The following is a 20,757-nucleotide window of genomic DNA, read 5'->3' as shown; positions in this document are numbered from 1 at the left end:
GCAGAAAGAGATCCTTCCCCAGTGGCAGTCAGCCATAAATGAGGTCTAAGAGAGGTGCAGGCAGCCTCCAGCCCTTCTGATCACACACATGAATTGCCTCCACCTGCGCTCCCAGGGCTGACCTGGTCCTTTCCCCAGCTGCTCAATCTGTGCTTCAGGCCAGGACTCAGCAGTTCCCATTCAGCTGTGTACGAAAAGCACAGGCTGGCCGTGCAGGGGTAACCCCAACCTGTGCCCTGGGGGTGCTGTTTGCAGCACGGGTCTCCATCGTGGGGTGTTTTAGAAGTACAGCGGAGCAAGCACACAATTTACAAATAAATAAATATGGGTATGTTGGGAAGGAGCTCTCAGGAAACCTACACCGATAGGGCTGTGTGATAAAGAGGGCTGGAGACCACAGGTTTACAGACTGGCAAAGGAGTCGAGGCAATGAATCAGGCACAGAACGGCTCAGGTTGGAGGGGCTGTTAGAGAGCAGTGCTGTGGGAGCAGGCTGCCACATCACAACATGGCGGCCGGGAGTGATGCGGCCTTTCCGGAACCTTCTTAAGGGAGCAGCCAGGCGCCATCTCTGAGAGCCTTAAGGGTGAGGAGATGGAGATGCTGGTGACAGGGGTGGCCTTTGTGAGGTGCTTCACCTCCATTTTGAAGGTGGTGAGATGGTTCCAGGCCCCCGGGACAGCACTGCTCCTCAGGCTGCGGGTCTGGGTGGTGCTGGGGGCTCTTCTCCTCCCTGAGGTGGGCGGCCATCACCCACCGCCCGGTTACGCCGTCCATGAGATCATCCGGCCGAGGAAACTGGTCCTGGCAGCAGGCAGGTCAGCACAGGGAGAGGTGTCCTACGTCATCAGGGTAGAGGGCGAAAACCGCATCGTCCACCTCACGCAGATGCGAGGACTGGTGGTGAACAACCTCCCGCTCATCACCTACAGCCCCCACGGGACGAGGGTGGTGGAGCAGCCCCACGTCCCTGAGGGCTGCCACCACCTGGGCTACGTGGAGGGCAGCCCCGGCTCCACGGCAGCGCTGAGCACCTGCGCGGGGCTGAGGGGACAGCTGAGGATCGGGAACCTGAGCTACGGCATCGAGCCTGTGCTGGGCTCTCTGACCTTCCAGCACCTCCTCTATCGACGAGAGAGCTGGGACAAGTCCTCGGCATGTGGCTTGACGGACATAGCCATGCGAAAGCAACCAAGCTGGCTGGGGGCAAAAAAACCCTTAGGGAAGCAAAGCTTGGATCAGAGGCTGCAGCACACCAGGTACGTGGAGATCTTTGTCGTGGTGGACCACCAGCTGTTCACCTTCCAAGGGAGCAATGAAACCTCTGTGATGTTTCTGGTTATAGATACGATCAATTTATCAGAAATACATTATTATCCTCTGAAGATTCGCATCTGCCTAATTGGGCTGGAGATCTGGACGCGTGGCAACTTCATCAGGTACAGCCCAGATATAGAAGAAGTTCTTACCAATTTTAATGATTGGGGAAATAGGTATCTTTCCCATAGGATCAAATACGACGTTGCACATCTTTTCACTTACACAGACTTTGGACTCACCGTTGGGCTGGCGTATGTAGGCAGCATCTGCTACCCCGGCTACCAGTCAGGTCTTGTATCTCACATACAAGAAGATTTTGTGATCTTTGCAACCATTTTTACACACGAGCTGGGTCACAACCTGGGGATGGAGCATGATAGAAAGGAGTGCAGGTGTAGAAATGCCAAGTGCTACATGACAGGAGGTTCAATCGATGGTGCCACGGCTTTCAGCAACTGCAGCATTCAAAGCTATTTAGACCTGCTCAACAGAGGGGATGGCAACTGCTTAAACAACATCCCTGAGCCCAACAGATTGTTCTACTTTAAGACCTGTGGCAACAAGGTGATAGATGAGGGAGAGCAGTGTGACTGCGGGGGCCTGCAGCACTGCCAAGGCAATCCTTGCTGCTTCCAGAATTGCAGGTTGAAGCCGGGGGCTGTCTGCTCTGTTGGGCAGTGCTGTCAAAAGTGCCACTTTCACCCTCCAGGGCACAAGTGCAGGCCAGAGGTAGATGAGTGTGACTTGCCTGAGTATTGCAATGGGACTTCCGAGTGGTGTCCAGAGGATTTGCACATGCAAGACGGGACGCCCTGCGGTGACAATGGTTACTGCTACCGTGGGAAATGTGCGTCCCATGACAAACTATGCAGAAAAGTCTTTGGGGATGAAGCTCGGAGTGCTCCAGAAAGTTGCTTCAAAGAGCAGAACATGAAAGGGGATCGATTTGGCAACTGTGGCGGCGATGGGAATGAAGTTGCTTTTGTGGAATGTAAGCCCCAAAATGCTCTGTGTGGAAGGCTGCAGTGCGTGAATGTAAAGAAGACAGCCTTTCTGGAGAAGTCTGAAACCATCATTCAGACTCCAGGGCCTGAGGATTGGTGCTGGGGCACAGCCCACCATGCTAGCATAGATACACCTGATATCGGAGGAGGAATTGACGGCACCAAATGTGGTCCAAAGAAGATCTGCATTAACAAAACGTGCACAGATGTCATCGTCAGAACCAAGTGTGATGCAAAGGTTTTGTGCAAGGGGAATGGGGTTTGTAACAACCTTGAACACTGCCACTGCAAAGCTGGCTGGGCCCCACCAGACTGCCAGTTCCATGGCCTCGGGGGCAGCGTGGACAGTGGCCCTCCACCAGCTCTCATGATCTCCATTGCAGAGGCTGTCCAAAATAAAGCTTTTGGGACTGCAATAGGAATCACTGTTCTCGTTGCCCTCGTTCTAGTTGCTCTCCTCATTGCTGCAATCAAATACATCAATGCAATAATTACACTTTTCTGTACAAATTCATCCATAGAGACACCTGAAACTCTTGAAAATGAGGAGCAGAATATGGAAGAAGACGAAGAAGAAGAAGTTTAAAAAACCTGAAAGCACTGGGAAACTCATCAGCTGAGCTTTGGGAAGGACTGAGGGGCTCTGTGCGTACATCCCTGAACCCTGACTGACAGTCTCAGATTTGTACAAAGTGATTTATGTAACGTAACTGTGTGAACTGTATAAAAGTTAATTACACAGAGCTTGAGTATTTCCTCTTCTTGTATAACCAACTATGTAAATAAATGTGGGTTGGGCCCTAAAAATGAAACTATGAGAAATTAAAGAGCATGAAAAATACAGGGTTGTTTTCTTCTCACTGCAGCTAAAGATACATTTATGGGATCTCAGTAATTCACCTGAGCGTTTAGAGGAGCACACACAGATGCACGTGCAGTCCTGCTCTCCAGGTTCATGAGAGGTGCTCCGCTGGGCAGAAGAACCTTAATTTTCTGAGTGTTGTGGCCAAGCAGGAGTTGGCATGAAGGGAGATGTGAGAAAAGTCAAAGCATGGAAGTGTGTGCTGATGATTGAGTCACCAAGGTTGGAAAATGTCTCTAAGATCATCCAGTCCAGCTCTGCAGTCTTGCTCCAGGCAGCTGGCTAGCAGGAGGGTGCCTGCTCTTATTTTTACACTGAATTGAAAGATGGATTTAAAAATATTCATCTTTGCTTTAATGTTAACTTGTAATGGCAAATACCTGACAAACACTTAGAAAAGTAAAACATCTTTTGACCACATGCCCTCTAAGGAGCTGTACTAGTCTTGGAGTTGTTACATATAATTTGCTGTATTTCTAGAGATATTTCCATAAGGAGAAAGCCTGTGCTAAAAATTTACCAGGTTCAAAGAATCCTGTTCAAGTCCATAGAAATCTGTAAAATAAATAACTATCTTCACTAAAAGTGCTTTTCTGACAGATCTGCTTGGGCTCTCATAGCACTACAGTTAACTGTGCTGATGATAAAACAGTTCACACCAAGACAGCCCAACAGCTGTGCTGGCTGACTTTGCTAAAATACGACGAGGCCCATTGGGATGCTGCCTACTCTCATTTTTGCTGCAGAAACTCATCAGAGCAGGGTAGATGTGGACACCTCAGTGTCCGGAGGGCTGGCAGTGAGTGTGCTGGCATAGAATTTCTTCTGAGAGCGCAGGAGAGGAGTCTGAGTGTCAACGTCGCGGCAGATGTTGCGTTTGAGGGAGAGGAAGACGTGCTGTGTCCAGCCATACACAATGCAGTTCAGAAGTCCCTGGGAAGCTGCTGTCAGTGCCTGGGAGAGATGGCAAGGGAGATCAGGGCTGCTTTATCAGTTGGCACTGCACAGCATTCAGCAGCTCCCTGCCAGGCTGTCAAAACTGGGACGTTCCTCCAGGCCTCCCACTTCCAGCATGATTTTATCTATCTGCAACCCCCATGCGCTATAGAAATCTCATGGTTATTTTAATAATCCCTGCTAAATTCTGCCTCCGGCACATCAGACAGCTGGACAAGTGCTGGGGAGGAACTGCAATCAGAGTCTCAGAGAAAATGAAAAATGTAACTGAATTCTGAGGAACTCTTCTAGTCCTTTTTAATGAGATCTCCATGATAGTGTGATTTTGGTTACTGAGACCTTTTCAAGTCTGCAAAAAACACAGCAACCAAAAAAGAACTTCTTTGCCAACAAAAAGCAGAAGTTCAACTCAAGCATTTACATTCATAGCTAGAAAAGCCCTGTTTTGTCGGGCAGAGATTAGAAATAGACAAACACTATTTCATCTGTTCAAGCAGAGAAAGCAAATCATCAGAGGGTGAAGTTTGTACCTGTAGAATGAGAAGAGCCATGTAGATTTTGCTGCTTGTTGAAGCTGTCAGCTTCAGTATTCCAAGGAGGACAGCTGTGAGAAAGGATTGACAAAAGGGTGTTGCTTTAACCTCACCTGCTTCAACTTTCGTTGCCAGGCACTGTGTCTCAGGAGAATACTGTCAGCGTAACTCAGCTCACTGCTAACCTGGGGCCCAGCAGCAGAAGAATGCGATGGGGTAAAAAACCACTCGTTGTTCCACCATCTTAATCATTGCCCACTGCTGATCTCCCAGGAATCCCGTGGAGTTTACAAACCTTTTGTACAAACCTCGGGCTTGAATGAGTACAACCTGAAAAGAATAAGCACACATTCTTGCTTGTGTTTTGAACACATGCTCAGATCTCACTTGCCCCTCTGCAGAACAGAGTATCTTATGTTTTTTGGTGAAATCCTCAACGTCAGTTCTATTAAACCTCTTCACACTACGCAACATTGTGCTTCTGAGGAGAAAGTGATCTTCTCTGAACTGAGAACTCTCCATTGATTGGTCTCTTGCACTGAGCTGGCATGCGATTCTGTAAGCCTCCTCTACCTACTGAGTCCTGTTTGAGATGGGCTGCTCCAGATGGATTTATATTTTCTCTTACCCTCCAACCATTCCAAAAGGAAAGCAGCACTGCACAAATTTTCTCCCCACACTGTCTGGCTGACAATATCATCCAAGCAAACTTGGCAGACTGAGAAACATCTCGCATGGAAAGCAATTTGTGACTCATGTAATGATGAAATGGAGTAGAACTTCTCACACTATCCAGCTTGTGCAATGGCTAGCATGCAAGGATTATGTTTCTTACCAGAATGGCTATGAAGCTGATAAGAAAGGAAACAAGGAAGACCCCAATGCCATAGAAATGTATTGCTCGGCAAACAGAGCTGCTCAATGTTAGCGGATCGTTGGTGGGCTCAGCCATTTCTGTGTGCATCAAGAGACACCTGTGGGGAGAAAGGGAGCAGCCTGAGCTCTTGCCATGACTCAGAAGTGGTGAGGCTGTTTCAGAGAGAAGCATGAGACTTACCCATGCTTTTGACTGAAGTTCTGGTAGCAGTTACTGCTGTTGCCCAGGCAAAACACAGGCACCATTAGGAGAAAAGGGATCAGGCTAAGAGAAGAGAGGAGAACAGCACAGTTACTGCATTGCAATGCACTGCTGCCAGCCAAACAATCCTCGTTCTTTCTTCTGTTACTGTAGAGGACTTAGAAATTCTTTTTATTGACATTGCTCTAGAGGATTATTTTACCAACTTGCTAATTTCCACACTTCATTCATACAGGCAATTGGCAAAAGCAGCACACTCTGAAAAAAGACTATATATGGTTAATATAGTTATAACTAACTTGGCTGGAAGAAGGCCCTTACATCCAAAGACTCTTGCTCTAAGCATTCAGTAAAGCTCACATCAGAGTAAGTACAAAGCAGGGATCAGTGCATTATAATTTACCAAACACATCATTTTGCCAGAGGGAAATGAATCTTACCTGGACAAAATCGTTGCTACTCGGCCAATGCAACTTGCATAATCTACAGCCTGCAAAGTCCAAATAGTTTAGTTAAATGACTGTACAGCCAGTAGCTCCCAGCAACCAGCTCCTAGGGAGTGCTCCAGCAGCTCCAGGTTCTAAAGTACTGATAAATCCCCACACTAAATACAAATGTTTGTTTCCACTTCGTATTGAATCAGTACTGCAGGGTTCAGTGAATGCTGACGTGCAATAGACACAAGCTACACTTCCACAAGCTTACTGACATGTCCTTCTTCAAAATGTGGGAATTGGAGAGGGAAACTTTGAACCAGACAAGTAGCAGATACTGTATGAGCTCCTTGGTGTAAATAGTCATTCTTTGTACTCCTTATTCATCCAACCTGGCCCTGTTCCTCAGAAACTTCATGTTCTGATGAAGAAATGCAGGCAATTTGGATGTCCCGGTCTCAGCTCACCAGGAAATGTACTTTATCAGCTGGCATCCATGCACCAGCTGTGAGAATACAATGTGGGCACAGCTGTAGTGCTAGGGAACTCAATGTAGGTGCTGCATTTTGAATGGGAGTCCATCAAGAAAGAAACCAATCCTACAAGTAGATCCATACAAGACCCTTTGAAATACAGACTAGTCTGTTCCACCTGCTTCTCCTGCACAGACAGCTGGAGTACCTGAGACTCAAAGTTTGCTGTGTACATTAAACATCTGGGGAAGAGGAAGGGTGTAGGCAGGGCTGGGGCTGATATGTTCAATGGGAAGAGCTGCATAAAGAGTCTGTTGTCCTGCAGCAGTATAACAGGAAGAATTTCAGTTACAGAGCAACTGTTTAGCCAGGTGTGAGGAAACAACTGCAAGTAGAGATTTTGATCACATGGCGTGTGAAGTGTTTGTTTAGCCTGTAACTCAAAGAGCGTATTTGAGTACTATGTCCTTGTTCCTCAGTTCCCAGTGATTACACCAGCTACAAAATGGGCTTTTATAAAGGTCAGTGATGATGAAGTCAGGACCGCCCATTCTTCATGGAGCCAACTCACTGCTTTATCAGCAGCTCCCTTCTGTCACACCTACCTCAAACTCTCACAATACACTACTGACATTCTTGAATTCTGTATGACATCTGGGGAGGACAGAAATTGCAGTTCTCTGTTCCAAACTGTTCAGGTCCCTGCTGCTCTCCTTTAGAGAGCCATTCCTCTGCCATGCCCTGGCAGTAGGCAGCGAAAGCAATAAACTGTTTATTCAACTGGTGCAAACTGCTGTTCTGCAGAAGAACTCCACCAATACACAGTCCTCAGCTTCCTCTTCTCTGTGACATGCACTGACAACTGCTTTTGCCCATTTCAGTCTTGCAAGCTTAACCTTTCACTGAGATGCTGTAGCAGACTGAGCTGTATCTCTGCTGACCTAAGCAGTCCACCAAGATACATCAGTTCATACAGTCACAGGGCACAAGGACCTTCAAAGTCCTTCTGACGAGATAAACTGTCATACATGTACTTCTTAAACCTCCCACAGTTATACATCAGTACCCAACAGCTGTTGTGCATTATCATCCTACTTACTGTGGAGGGCATCCTGTTAAGGTTCTGATTGTATTTCATCTTCAGGTCCATGTACAGATGCCAGGTGTAGTTGGCAGTGTATAGAAAAGAGGCCACATAGAATACCTGAGAAATAGAAACAACCAGTATTTTAGCTCTATAATAATAGTTCCTGTAGCAGCATTAGTTCCTCAACAATGAAGCATGGGCCAAAGGCAGGATATTAAGGCAAAGGCGAGGTGCCCAACCAGCACTGGTGTGGGATGAATGTGCAGGGGTTCTCACCTTAGCCTGCACAAAAGCAACTTTCCTTTGGCCCTAAATCAGGGACACGAAAGCTGATGACCCAAGGACTATCTTGTAAATACATATCTTCGTGACTTAGCTCATTTTTGGCTCAAATTCTGACCATATAAAATGGGTTAAGGCACTTTGATCTTCTTTATTTTACATCCATTAGGAAATACAACACAGAAGTGGCACTTAGATTTTGTAACTCATATAATGAGCTCACCATGCAGTGAGTTCACAGAAACAGAAAACAACAGTATTTTTAAAGAGGAAAGAGGGGGCAGAGGATACAACGCTTTCACAGTAAGCGAACATTAACAAGCTAAGAGCCCTTTTCCCTCAGTGGGAGAAAGAAGGAAAGAAAAGATACAAAAACTGTTTCCCCACAGTGAGTTTTCCAGCCCCTTGACTGAAGCTCGAGATGAAACCAAATACCTGAAATCTTCTGTAAAAAGAACAAATCTTTCTTGTGCTTTTTCTGAATCCCCAGCCATGGTTTCTCCAGGCAGTCAAATGCAAACAGCGCTGCCTGACCTCGAGATATATACACGCGTGTGTTGTTTGTTACAGGAAACACATGCTTCAGTGACAAAGGCAAAGAGGAAGGGCTGGGCTATTGAATTTTCCTGTGCATTTTCTACCCTTTGCCAAAGAAACATGGAGCACAGGTTTGCCAACCTGGTATCATCTAAGTCCAGGAATGCAGTCACTAAATAAACCTGGTCTCCTTCACTGAGGTTGCAAACACTCTTGGCTGATTCTCAAGAGGCTCAGTCCAAGGGGCTGTTAGCACTGCAGCAGGAATATTCCGGTGACTCATTTGCTCATTAGAGGAGATTTAATGAGGGTTCATTGCCATTCTTCAATTACTTCCAGAGAAAGTCATCAAAACAGTCCACAAAGATAATTCTCTTACACTTCAAAATGCTTTGGAGAGCTCAAAATGTCAGCACTGCATTCTTTTTTGGAAGAAGGAACTTGTGAAGTCTCCAGAAAGAAGAGAAGGGAGTTCTCCTCCCCTGAGCCCTACCTTGGGCTGGGGACAGTCCTGTAGGAGGAGATAGAGCAGGCGCTGGGAGACATGGAAGTCCCTCATTATAACATTTCTGTGGCTCGCCATTGTGCTCAGCAACATGAGTGGAGCTTGCCAGGACATTATTAGGCCACTGGAACTGAACTGGAAGAATGTGGGGGAATTGTGCAATTATAACCACAATCTCTGCTCTGAACTTCAGTACTGCAATGCAAAGGCAAAGTAAGGAGGAGAAAAGAAGAAAGTCAAGGCATAGCAGAAGGGAGCACTATTTACATTTAATATCGTGAGTTTAACCAAGAGTCTGGAGCCAAAAAAAGTCTTTGAAATAAAGCCATCTCCTCCTTTACAAGAGGTAGAGATGCTAAGGGAATTCCATCAGCAGGAACTTCAGTCCTTGGTAATAAACTGAAGGTCAACAGTTTGCATAAGCCAGAATACTGTCCTGCTGCTAAGGAAATGCTTCCAGACAACCAAATCATATGCAGTATGATGTGGTTCTCTGTAAACATGAGTGCTAAGCTCCCCTGGCTCACTGCATTTTACAGAGTTTAGGTGTCTGTGTGCAAACAAGCCACATGTATATATGAGACACCCAGGAGTGCAAGCCTTGTAAGACTTCTCCTCTCCACACAGGCAGGACAGGGCCAGGAGACATTTATTCACATTTCATTTAGTTACAGATCACTTATACTCTGTAGAAGGCACCAGTCAAACCTGTTGCTGGCTCCTACATATGCACAAGATGTTCCCACCACACAGGAGCATTGCTGGGGTGTTGAGCAAGGAGGTGTCCTCTACCGTGTCACATGCACCATGCGGGTGCTGTTGCTATGGCAAGTGCTCCATTTGTTTTAATTTCTCACAGAGCAAACAGCAGCAAGAGCTCCTGCCAGATGCACGCTATCTCAGCTGTCCTGCTGCTGAGGACCAGTAACCCTGTGGCTGAGCCTGGGATGGGGCAGGCACCCCACACACCCCAGCACTGCACCCTGACAAGTCCTGCAAAGACTCTGTAGGAGTAAAGCTCCCTCCCTTCACCAGTGTCCCTGAAAAGCTTGCTCACAGGCAGGAAAAATAAGGGTAAAAAAGAGCCAGAAAAGCAAGAGAGCATAGCATGCTGTGTCACCACTGAGAAACGACGCTACGTTGTATGCACCCAACGTGCTTCTCCTCCAGCACTGAAATGTCTTCTCCAGGCTTTAAGAACATCACTCCAGCACTGAACTTCAAGAACTGTCCCCCAGGCAAAGCTACAAGAGAAACATCTCTGTGATGCCTCTTCCACATCTCCGCAGGCTCTTTCTACCTTCAGGCTCTGAAAAGCCTCCCTTGAACTATTCTCACTTTCCCCTCTACCATCATCTGAAAGATATCTTTGATATTGCTCTGCCTCATTCTCAAATGGCCAATTGCACCATTGCTTCTCTTAGAATGAACATATTACACTGCTTCCACAGCAGCACAAGGGAGCTTGAGAAAGCAGAGATGAGCCAGAAGAGGAACAGCTGCTGTCTGAGCACAGCACTCACCACTGTGAGTAACAAGATTTCACCCAAAGGCACAGCTGTTGAAAATATCCCAGGGCAGCAAACACCCATCCCCAAACACAGAGCAGTTGTGATTGTTCTCACACCATACAATTCCCTGTCCTCTCTTTAGGAACACAGAGAGCCTTGCTGGCTTTGGATGCTACAACACAGCAGATACAGTTCCTATCTGTGGGTACCACTCTGCTCCAAGGGGCTGGACCAGCCCTCACAACACACACACAGGCTCCCAACAGCCACTTGCTCTTCCTAGACACGTTTTTGTAGGTACTTTGAAAGAAAACCATTAAGACCAGGGACCACCTCTTACAAACCAATGCTGTGGTCCACACTCAGCTGTGCCCTGAAGAATTTTTCAAGAGCAGTGATATGCAGCACCTAATGTGGTAATGGGAACTTGGTGAGACGAAAGCAAACTATCAGGAAAATGGCATTTCACTCATTCCACTCCAATTAGGCTCAGAAATCAGCTTGAATGCTGGAAGTGAATCGCTGGGGCATGGTGCTGAGGTTGAATGGACACAGCAGTCCCTGAGCATCTACAGGACCCAGTCAGTGAGAAGGTAGGTCACAGCTCTTCGACTAACATGTTAAGCTTTAGCCTAAGTGAACGGCAGAATGCATCTGTTCCTGCCCAGAATGGGAGAAGCACGAAGAGGAATTGAAAAGCTGCAGTATGGGAAGCACGCAGATAATCTTTGGCACTGGGCCATCAGGAAATAGATAAAGATCTATCTACTCACTTTACAGAAGCTATCCAAACACTGTAGCCACAATATCCCATGCTCTCCTTGCCTTTCTTACTGCCTCTCGCAAGTCACCTGTACCCACACCCTAGCACTGTAATATCTTTTGTACAAACAAAGAGATCTGCTAAGCCAAGTTCACAGGGGGATCCTGTGCCAAAGCCTGTCTCGAAACAGTCCCACAGGCCATGCTGTGATCACTGGGGGACTGACTACAGCAATGAGCACAACGTAAGAGCACAAACTGTGACGCCAAGGCTACTTACTTGTCCCATTGCCTGCAGGTTGTAGCAGATGAGATCGTGCTTGGAGGTTGGTGTGCTATAAAGCAGTGCTCCGGCAATCCAGCACATGCCCAGAAATAGGTCAGAGAGACTCAGGTAGAAAAGAGGGCGAACCTGAAAGAAGTTAAATTGCTCAGCAGGTTTGAACAATGGTCACAGCAGCCCCGTGGCCACCAACAGCATCTAGATGTGTTTTCACCCCCAGTTCTGTAGGCAGGGCAGATAAAAGCTCTCTGATTCTTGCCCTGAGGAGCTGCTTCTGTGCAGATGCCCTGTCCTAAATGCCTTCTCTGCCCCACGATCCACAAGCACCACCAAACCTTAACAGAAAACATTTCAAAGGTCCCCAGTGCTACACTACGGCAGAATGAGACAGGTTTGCAGGGAGAAGTGACGTTGTTTATGAAATCAACTAAAAGAACAATCAAACATCAGGTAAACACAATCTCTTCTTCAGATGTGAAATTACTCAAAACAGACATTTTTCCTATGTTTTTATGACATTTCAGTTGATGACTAAGACTGAATGCTGTCACACATTGCTCGCACGTGCTGCTGCATCTGCCTGGAACAGAGTCACATCTCCTCTAGGGGCAGTTTCCACCTTACTTCCAGTTCCCACTCACTGGCCAAAAGGGCTGTAAACACTGCAGGAAAATATTTGTGCAAAGTTCTGTCCAACACTGACATTGTTAGGGGTAGAGCACACACTCTGGAAAAGCAGCCTAATTATCTAGATTCTTAATTGTAGTCTTTGGTACCTAATTTTCAGTAACCTGGAGAGAAAATGATAGCTTCTTTTCTTCCCTACACGAAATTATAACACTAAACACAGCAAGGAAAACATTCCAGCAGGGCTTGATTTTGAATTTTTTTTCACGGAACTGAGCCTTTGGGTGAAATTTGCTTCAGTGTTGTTCTTTACATAAACGCTTGCCACCCATCGTGTTGTCATACTCCTCACTGCGACTAAGAAGAAAGAGCTCAGTAAGGCTGAAAAGGACCAAGGCACAGCTGACTGAAGCAGAGCTGTCCTTCTGGCAGTTTCAGGGGCAAACTGCCTGGTACTTTCTGGGCTCCCCATTATACTCAGCAGCACAGCAGTCCTCTGCTTCCTGCAGGATGTGTTTCCTCAAACAGCCTTGCATCTCCAGTTCTGAATTCATACTACTCAACACAGCAACACGGTAAATATAGCTCTGGAGCTAGCTTCTGCATCACTACATTTACAAATGTCTCTTTTAACCAGTGGTAAATCCAGACTTTCCCTTGCTGGTGCAGAACTGAAGCACTGGCAGGCAGAGGATGGCAGGTTGGGAAGCTTTAAGGTTGTGAGCACTGCAGGTTAGAGCCAAGCAGCTCTGAAATAAGAAAAGCAGCAACATTTGCATCCACACAGGTGAGCCCTTTCTCTAGCAACACGTGTCCTTGGTGAGAAGCACCACAGATGGCTGAGGAGCTACCTTGGCAGAGACCTGAACAAAGGAGTAGGTTGCACAGTTGCAAGCAAAAAGCAACATGGTTCTTATTTGCAAAAGGGAAAAAAACCAACCAACCAAACAAATGGTATTTATAAAATAGAGGAAGGGAATGTAAAGACGTAATGATTCAGGGGAGCTGCCAAGCTGGAGCATACGTGTTGATCTTGCTATGCCTGGCCACTGCCCAGAGGCATCTGCCTGCAGAGAACCTGTTGACATGACAGAGGAAATTCCACGTTCATTGCCTGCCATCATTTCTTCTGAATGATTTAGCTCACGCTGAAGTTTTATTGACTTCATAGATACAAAAAAAAAAAAGTTTCAAGAATGCAATATTTTATTTCCTCAGCTGGGGGTTGGAGGGGGAAGTGTTTATAACATTTTTCTCCTCCCAGCCTCCAGAGCTGTTTATATTCTACTCTGGAGTCTCATGACCCAGGGAATATTCAGTTTGTGGCAAGCTTTGATATGGATTTCTTCCAGCCCCTTTGTTTGCAAATCTGCCCATAAAACCAGAAGTGTGGGGACAAGAGGATGGGGAAGTTAGTGAAGAGTTTGCTGCTTTTGAAACACCAGCAGTGGATCCCCCAGCAGCAGAACAAGAGCTTGGAAGCCTGATGTAAAAGGGGTCATTCTGGCTGATATCCACCCTATCCAGATTTGCAATAATAATCTGAGCAGAAACATCTGGACTCTCTTGAGCAGCAACAGCTCATCTGTGAATTGGAGCCATGTGTAATTCACAAGCAGTGAGAGCCACAGCCACATCATATGACCAATAAATAGCACGAGGGCTCCTGAGTAATGCGGACTGGAAGTCAATGGGCTGGGGCTGCTGAGTCACTCAGGGACCCTCACCCAGCACCACACAGGAGGATCTCAAGAGCCACATCCAGTGCTCTCCAGGTGCAGGCAATGTGTCAGCAGCTCTTAACTGAAGGAGCTTTTGATAGGCACCAAGTGCAGCATGAAGTCAGGAAGAAACCGTCCTAGCACCAAGGCAGAGATCCAGCTCTCCTTCCTCAATGGGAGTACCCTGAGATCTCTGCAGCTCGTTCTGGATGTGCTGGGCACACTGTTTCTGTGAGGCTCTGGCTACCTAGGAGCAATCTGCCTTGGACATACATTCTCCTCCTCACCCTGCTTCATCCAGTGGCATGTCATTTGTTAGCCTGTCTGCATGCCTTCCTTCATGGAGGATAATTTACTGCATTCCCTGCAGGTCCTTGACTGTGGGCTGATGATCAAACCCACGCTGAAGACAAGGGGAGTATAAAGACAGCTCTGTTACAACGCAGCTGCCATCTGTACCATTCTACTGCTCTTAGCAGTAACCTGTTATCTGCATGGTCCACAGACCAGGCTGCAAATCCCAAACAAAGAACCATAGCTTCACACAGCTCTGTGCACTGCCTCAGGTCCTGGATGGACAGAGGGAGATTTACATGGACAGAAAAGCGTGGCAGGCTTGGGATGGAGTCTGTTGTGACTGGTCTATCCCGGATACACAGGATCCCAAAGTGTGATGCACTTGGGACGTGACAGGTGCTGCTCTGGCATTAGAAATGCTAATTGTTCCTGCACATGGCCAAGGTGAAATCTTTCAAAGCTCAGCTGAGTTTGTCAGCACAACAAACTGCTGTTCAGTCCAGTCTAGTTTAGCCTGAACTCTGCAGCACCTCTGAGCTGTGCCAGTTTCAGCAGCACACACGCCTGCGAAAACAACTCAGAAAAACCCACAGACAGACCCCTATCCCTGCATCTCCTACAAGATTTACACCCCAGCAGCTCTGTGCACAGCTCCTCATCCCTCCATGAGTTTTGCCCTGTAAAGGAGAGCACACCAACAAAACCTCATTCCCAAGAGAGGACTCAGTTGGTGTTAAGGAACCCGCTTCTCCCTGCGCAGCACAGCTCAAGGTTAATCTCAAACCTGCACTATGGACAAAGGGTCACACTCTGCAGCAGCCCTTTGCCTCCCAGCTGCTGTAAACAAGGTTTAGCCAGAAAAAAAACATGATGTGCAAGGTGCCAACAGCTCAGCGTGGAGAGAATAAGGGCTGCAGTCAGGAGTTGGACTTAACGATACTCATAGGATTCTTTCAACTCGGGTATTCTGTGATTTATAGTCCTTACCTCGGGGGATCGCACCACGTTTTGAAAGATGGCGTAAGTGATGATGGAGCTGGAACCTATAACACTGACAGAACAAAGCACAGGTTGGGATAGGAACATGCTCACGGCCGGGATACACCATCTTCCTTCTTGCTGGGGCCCGTCCGTTGTACCTGAGCATGGCCATGGTGAAATGGATCCACTGGAGAGCCGAGTAGACCTGGGGGAGAACCAGAGAATGAGCCGCGAGGGAACGCAGCGTCCACACGGCACCCCGGCCCTGCCCTAAGGGCGTCGTCCGAGTTCCAGCAGCTCGGGAGGAGCCCGTTCCGTGCCCACCGCCCCCCGTGAAGAACCTTTTCCTAACGCAGAGCCGCACGGAGCCCGGCAGCCCCTGCACAACTCTCTCTCGCAGCCCACGACAGCTGAGAGAAGGGCCGTCAGGGCGCGCTCACCTCCTGCGAGCCCGACTCCAGCCGGGACGCGGCCGCCTCCGGGCTGGCCATGGGCACCGCCGCCGATCCCAGCGCAGCTCTCGGGGCTCCGAGCACCGCCCGCGCTCCGCCCCGGGACCACACCGCGCCCCGGCCCGGCCCCGCCTTCGGGGCCGCTTAAGAGCTGGGCAGAAGTCCGGGAATAGCGGTGCGGGGAGCTGTGCCGCAGAGCGGAGCTCGCGGGGATCCCGAACTCTTGTCGTCTCCCCTCCAGCAGCCAACCGGGGGCGACCCTGCTTAGCTTCGCCACACCGCCCCCCCTCGGAGCACATGGGCGCCGCGCGCCCCATCCTTGCCGGCTGCGCTGATGGCGTCACGAGAGGCCGTGGGCGGGAACGCGTTTGCGAGCTGCGCGCGGGCGGCGGCAGCTGAGGGGGCGCGCGGCGGCCGTTGGCGGGAGCGCTGAGGGGGCGCGCGGGCTCCGTCGCCTCAGAGGTCCTCGAGCTGAGGCAGCAGCGCCTCCTCAGGAGCCTCAGCCAGCCTCACCTTCCCACCAACCCCGCAAACCAGCAGCCGTTCCTTTAGAAAAAAGCGGTTTAAGCAGCGGCTATTTGTTGGAACCAGTTTTTATTATTATCATCAGAGCAATATTAATACATTTCGTCTTGCAGCTCTTCATCCCCACCCCAGGATTCAAAAGGCAGCAAAGCTCCCACAGAAACCAATTTGCTTAGCAGAAAGCACAGTCTCAAGGTAAAATGTGAAGGTGTTTGACTGTGATCCTGACAGATCTTTTAAGGAAAAGCTTTTAAAGGAATTAATGCTTTTTTCTTCCTGTCGCAAGACCTCGTTTTTTAAATAGTTTTAACTCTGCCAAGGGCTGCTGAAGCTTTAGTTTCACAGTGTCATTCTGAAGATCAGGCTGGAGAAAGTATTTTCTTCGTGTTAGCGACCACTTGGAACCGTTAAATGTCCCTTTCTGTCTCCTGTTCTAATTCATGAGGTGAAGTTTGGACAGGAAGAACAGTCAAAAAAGCATCAGATGCCTTCAGCCACGGGAAAACTCACCTGAATTTAATCTGCTACTGAAAAAAAGCATTTTTGCACAAATGGGTGAGCCCAAATGTAACTGCAGCTGGAGGAAACCTCAGTGCTCAGACCTGGCTCTGTCGGGTACCACAAAGGGGTTCTGCTGCAGCAGGACAAGCTGTGATGTGCAGATCGAACCCTCAGGCAGAAGGAAATGACAGCACTCAGTCAGCAGCAGGTAAGGAGAGGACTCAGAGAAAACCCCACCAGGGAGAAAGAGGGAGGGATGAGGGGCGAACACAACAAAACCCAGGAACACTAAAAGGCAGGGACAGGTGGGCATGGCAGGGGCATCGCCTCTGTGCCTTTGGAAACATGGAATGTGAGACTGAATTTTGTCATTGGTTTGCCATGGAACAGATGTAAAAACCACCGGGAATGTGCTCCAGGCCAATATAGTGATTTTTTTTGGTCTATTGTAACACTGTTATTTAATAATATTTCACAGTACGGCAGCTTGCTTTAAGGTGTGTTTCCCAACACGCAGAATACTGGTTTTGAGGCATTGCTTCCTCTTGATCTCGTAACAGGATTCAAGGACGTCTGCTGTTCTCTTGAAGTCAGCGGGAAGTTTGCTTGCACTGGGAGAACTGGTTAGGACTTGACAGTGTTTCACAGCTTGTACAAAGTTCCCCAGCATATCAGAGCTCATCTTTTTCATTATTCTTCTTTAGGAAAGAAGCGAGGATATTGAGGCTTTTCTGGAGCTCCTCCTTTTTTCCATCACTCATTTTGTTCTTCTCGATCAATTTTGTGATTCGGACAACTTCGTTAGCAGCAAACTCTTCTCCCTGCTCCAATATCTTGCTCATAATTTTCAAGTATTGCTCAGCTGACTTCTTCTCGGTTTCCTTTGCTTTCTCTAAGCTCTGCTGCCCCTTCTTTAGGAGGGACTGGCGTTCTGACTTGTCAGTGACACTCATAAACTTGCTGGCCAGCACATCATACTCCTTCAGACAGCCTGGCATCCCCAGGTAGATGCCATTACTCTTCAGCCAGCGCTGAATAGCCCCGGCTTTAATGTGGCCAGAGTAAGGTAGGGGATTGTCAAAGTCACCATCCTGGAACAAATAAAAGATAGGGTACTTCTCCTTGTCCAGCTTGTACTTTTCTCCCAGCTCAGTGTTTAGTTTATCACCATAATCTGTCATGAGAGAAAACACAGAAAAGCACAATATGCTAATCAAAAGAAAAAAAACAGTTTTCTCTTGAACACAAACTATTTGTGTAAGTATTTATCTCCTAAGGACCTCTTTGCCATGAAATGCCACACACTGCATCAAAAACACTCCAGGCAATGCATCCTTAGGTTTTCCAAATGAAAATCCCAAATCCTAACGATGCTCTGCTGTGGCTGCGATAGCACGAGTCATCACCAGCATTTCTATGTACAAACCCACTTCTCCTTATGGGAAATTTTGATATATTTTTTTTTGTTCTTGTTTTGCTCCATCCATTGATTTCATTTGATTTTACAGTTACACAGTTTTGTTTTTCTTGTCCTATGTGTAGAGAGCATGCTAAGCAGCAAGATGTTTGCTGTTCTTCAAGTTACATTAATGAAGGGATTTCAGCTATGCTACATAGGTTAATCCATCTGTGCTTACAGAAGTCAGCATGGGGGAAATTTGAAATTCAAATTCTTAAATCTACCCACAGTGCAAGAGGAAGTGCAGTGGCTGATGCGCTCCTCAGTGCTTTTCTCTTGAAGCCAATTGCAAGATGATCAAACTGCACCAGCTCTAGTGCACTGACCGCTTTCTGTGCTTCATCAGCAGAACACGGAGGGTTTGCTACAACACACTGCAGCACGTTTCATTTTCCACACCCAAGCACGGCGTGCCAATCTGCTCAGAGCTCCTCACCTGATATACCCACTTCAGCCACCAGAAGATCTTCACTGGAGCCTGAGCTCTCTGCCAGCTTTTTGAACTCATCTTGTTTCTCGCCATAAGGGTACTGTGTATCAAACTTCACAAGGACAAACTTATGCTTGGGGATCACCTAAAACAAGAAAACAGAAAATCGAAATTCAGTCATGTCAGGTTTAAGCAATTCACAAGTAGCTGAAGGTTGCTTTAGCACGTTCTTATCTTCCTATGCAATGAGTAGGTGCAGAGGGAGGATAGAAATTTCATAATGATGGCCTTTGGTAAATGACTCACTGCAGCGTGAAGGAAAAATGCATGTCTATATTCCTACAGCAGATGATAAAGATGGTACATGATAGGTTTGGAGGATCTGCTAACAGCTTTATTTATACACGATCTGCTCACTGTAAATCTGATTAGCATCTTGGAAGAAAGTCAATGAAACAACTTTCAGTGGGACATTAAGAGGATAGAGGCCAAACCTAACGTCGCTCTGCATGTCCCAGCATGACAACCACAGCTCTTTGCTAACAGAGGAACAGGCCGGAGTGGAAATGCTGTGCTGGTTCACTAAACACAGAATTACTGTTTTGACTGATTCCCCTTCTCTTGAGCCATTGCTTTTGGATTTTGCTCAGGTTTCCCTTTCCAAATGAGTTTGGACAGAGCCACCAAATGGCAAAGGTTTGGAAGGGACCCCCAGTCCAACCTCCCCCCACAGCAGCTTCCCTACAGCAGGATGCACAGGAAAGTGCTCGGGCAGGTTTGAACATCTCCGAAGGAGGAGAATCCCCCACCTCCCTGAGCAGCTCGTGCCAGGGCTCTCAGCCTTTCCCCACCACCAGATGCTCCAGGCCCTGACCACCTCCGCAGCTCCCCGCCGGTCTCTCCAGCAGTTCCCTGTGTGCATTGAGCTGGGCTCCAGCTGCGGCCTGCCCAGGGCACAGCAGGAGGAGGATCAGGATCGCCTCCCTTGCCCGCTGCCCACACAGGGGGGTAGAAGGGTTGTAGAACGCGGTATCCTTACAACGCCCAAGAAGGTCTGTTACAGCACACAACCAAGCACAGGGCCGCCCCGTGGCAAGAACAATTTTCAGCTTGTGTAGAGCAACACTTCCCTGACTGCTGTCCCTTCAGTCCCTCGCTGCACTGCGAGGCTTTCCAACAGGCGCGCCCACGGCGGGGCCCGGCTTCGTGCAGCGGCGCCCAAGGCCGGGCAGGCCCCCGCCGCACGGCTCCACTTGGACCGCGCCGATTGGCTGGGCGCTGCGGCTGCCGCTCTGCTATTGGCTGCGCCGCGGCCGGTCCGGCGCCTCGGCCATTCCGCGAGCTCAGCGCTCTCCTCGCGGCGCAGCCCCGTGCCCGCCGCGCAGACCCCCGGCTCTCGGGGCCCGCTCTGCGCGGTGCGGACAGCCGTGGTACCGCACGTGGCGGCGGCACAGCGCTCCCGACGCGGCCGCACCCCCCTTCCCGAGCGCCCCGCTGAGCGCGGCAGCACGCTCCGAGTGGGCGGTACCTTGTAGAAGGTGATGGTGTCGAGAGGCACGGAGCCCTTGGTGTGCAGCGCGCTGCCGGGCAGCGCCAGGCCAAGCAAGCAGAGGAGCACCGAACCAACAGCGGCCGCCGCAGCCATGGCGGAGCGCGGAGGGAGTGAAGCTGTGGGTCACGTGAGCGCCGGCCGCCGCCACCGGGGCTCGGCCCGCCCCCCTCCCGCCCCCTGCGCGGGGCTCAGGTGCGGCCCCGGGCGTACAGCGGGCCGAGTGGCTTTGGGAGCAGCTGGTGGTCTCAGAGAACGCGGGTAGAGCGTTCCAGGAGCACGTGGAGATTTTCATGTTGGTATCTGTGCACTTTCCTTACTCTGACAGCCTGGGTGAAGTGCGGGCGAGCAACGCACAAAGCCTCAGTAGCAAAGGGAGAGAGAATAACATTAAACCCCCTCCCTACACAAGCATAATTCTGAATCCCCATCCACACGGGCTAAAGAATGAGCATGCTCCGTGCACTTTATCTTCCCTCGCTGTAGTTTTTTCATTGCCATATACCAGGATACCCGGGTCGACCAAAGTTAAATGAGGAGCACCTGTTAACCTCACGACCATTCAGACAGAAAAATGAAGGAGGCAG

The 20,757-nt window shown here is 48.8% G+C and overlaps 3 protein-coding genes across 4 annotated transcripts; 1 reads left to right on the top strand and 2 right to left on the bottom strand.

Annotated features, from left to right (window-relative positions):
- The first annotated feature begins 594 nt into the window (after positions 1–594).
- Positions 595–2,957, top strand: LOC122176954 (disintegrin and metalloproteinase domain-containing protein 20-like). The gene has a single exon (XM_042865973.1). It carries the CDS (start codon positions 595–597, stop codon positions 2,908–2,910), a length of 2,316 nt encoding a protein of 771 aa, XP_042721907.1. The 3' UTR covers positions 2,911–2,957.
- On the bottom strand, positions 1,454–15,772 carry TMEM116 (transmembrane protein 116). Of its 2 annotated transcripts, XM_042865974.1 has the most exons (12): positions 15,695–15,772; positions 15,413–15,459; positions 15,261–15,324; positions 11,626–11,757; positions 9,061–9,207; positions 7,761–7,865; positions 6,195–6,244; positions 5,734–5,817; positions 5,512–5,650; positions 4,862–5,006; positions 4,674–4,747; positions 1,454–4,140 (listed from the first exon to the last, which is right to left on the bottom strand). In XM_042865974.1, the coding sequence occupies exons 1-12, from the start codon at positions 15,743–15,745 to the stop codon at positions 3,940–3,942; spliced, it is 1,239 nt and encodes a 412-aa protein (XP_042721908.1). In that variant the 5' UTR covers positions 15,746–15,772; the 3' UTR covers positions 1,454–3,939. The 2 variants fall into 2 exon arrangements, with proteins under 2 accessions (XP_042721908.1, XP_042721909.1); XM_042865975.1 differs by lacking the exon at positions 9,061–9,207.
- Positions 15,773–16,281: 509 nt separating this feature from the next.
- Positions 16,282–20,305, bottom strand: ERP29 (endoplasmic reticulum protein 29). The gene is made up of 3 exons (XM_042865709.1): positions 20,150–20,305; positions 18,628–18,766; positions 16,282–17,906 (listed from the first exon to the last, which is right to left on the bottom strand). Exons 1-3 carry the CDS (start codon positions 20,264–20,266, stop codon positions 17,404–17,406), a joined length of 759 nt encoding a protein of 252 aa, XP_042721643.1. The 5' UTR covers positions 20,267–20,305; the 3' UTR covers positions 16,282–17,403.
- Between the last annotated feature and the right edge of the window lie 452 nt (positions 20,306–20,757).

Source organism: Lagopus leucura, unplaced genomic scaffold (genome assembly GCF_019238085.1).
Source record: "Lagopus leucura isolate 7727_CA_CO unplaced genomic scaffold, USGS_WTPT01 Super-Scaffold_806, whole genome shotgun sequence".
Classification (NCBI taxonomy): Eukaryota; Metazoa; Chordata; class Aves; order Galliformes; family Phasianidae; genus Lagopus; species Lagopus leucura.
Note: the sequence above shows the minus strand (reverse complement) of the source record. Positions and strands in the feature narration are given on the sequence as shown.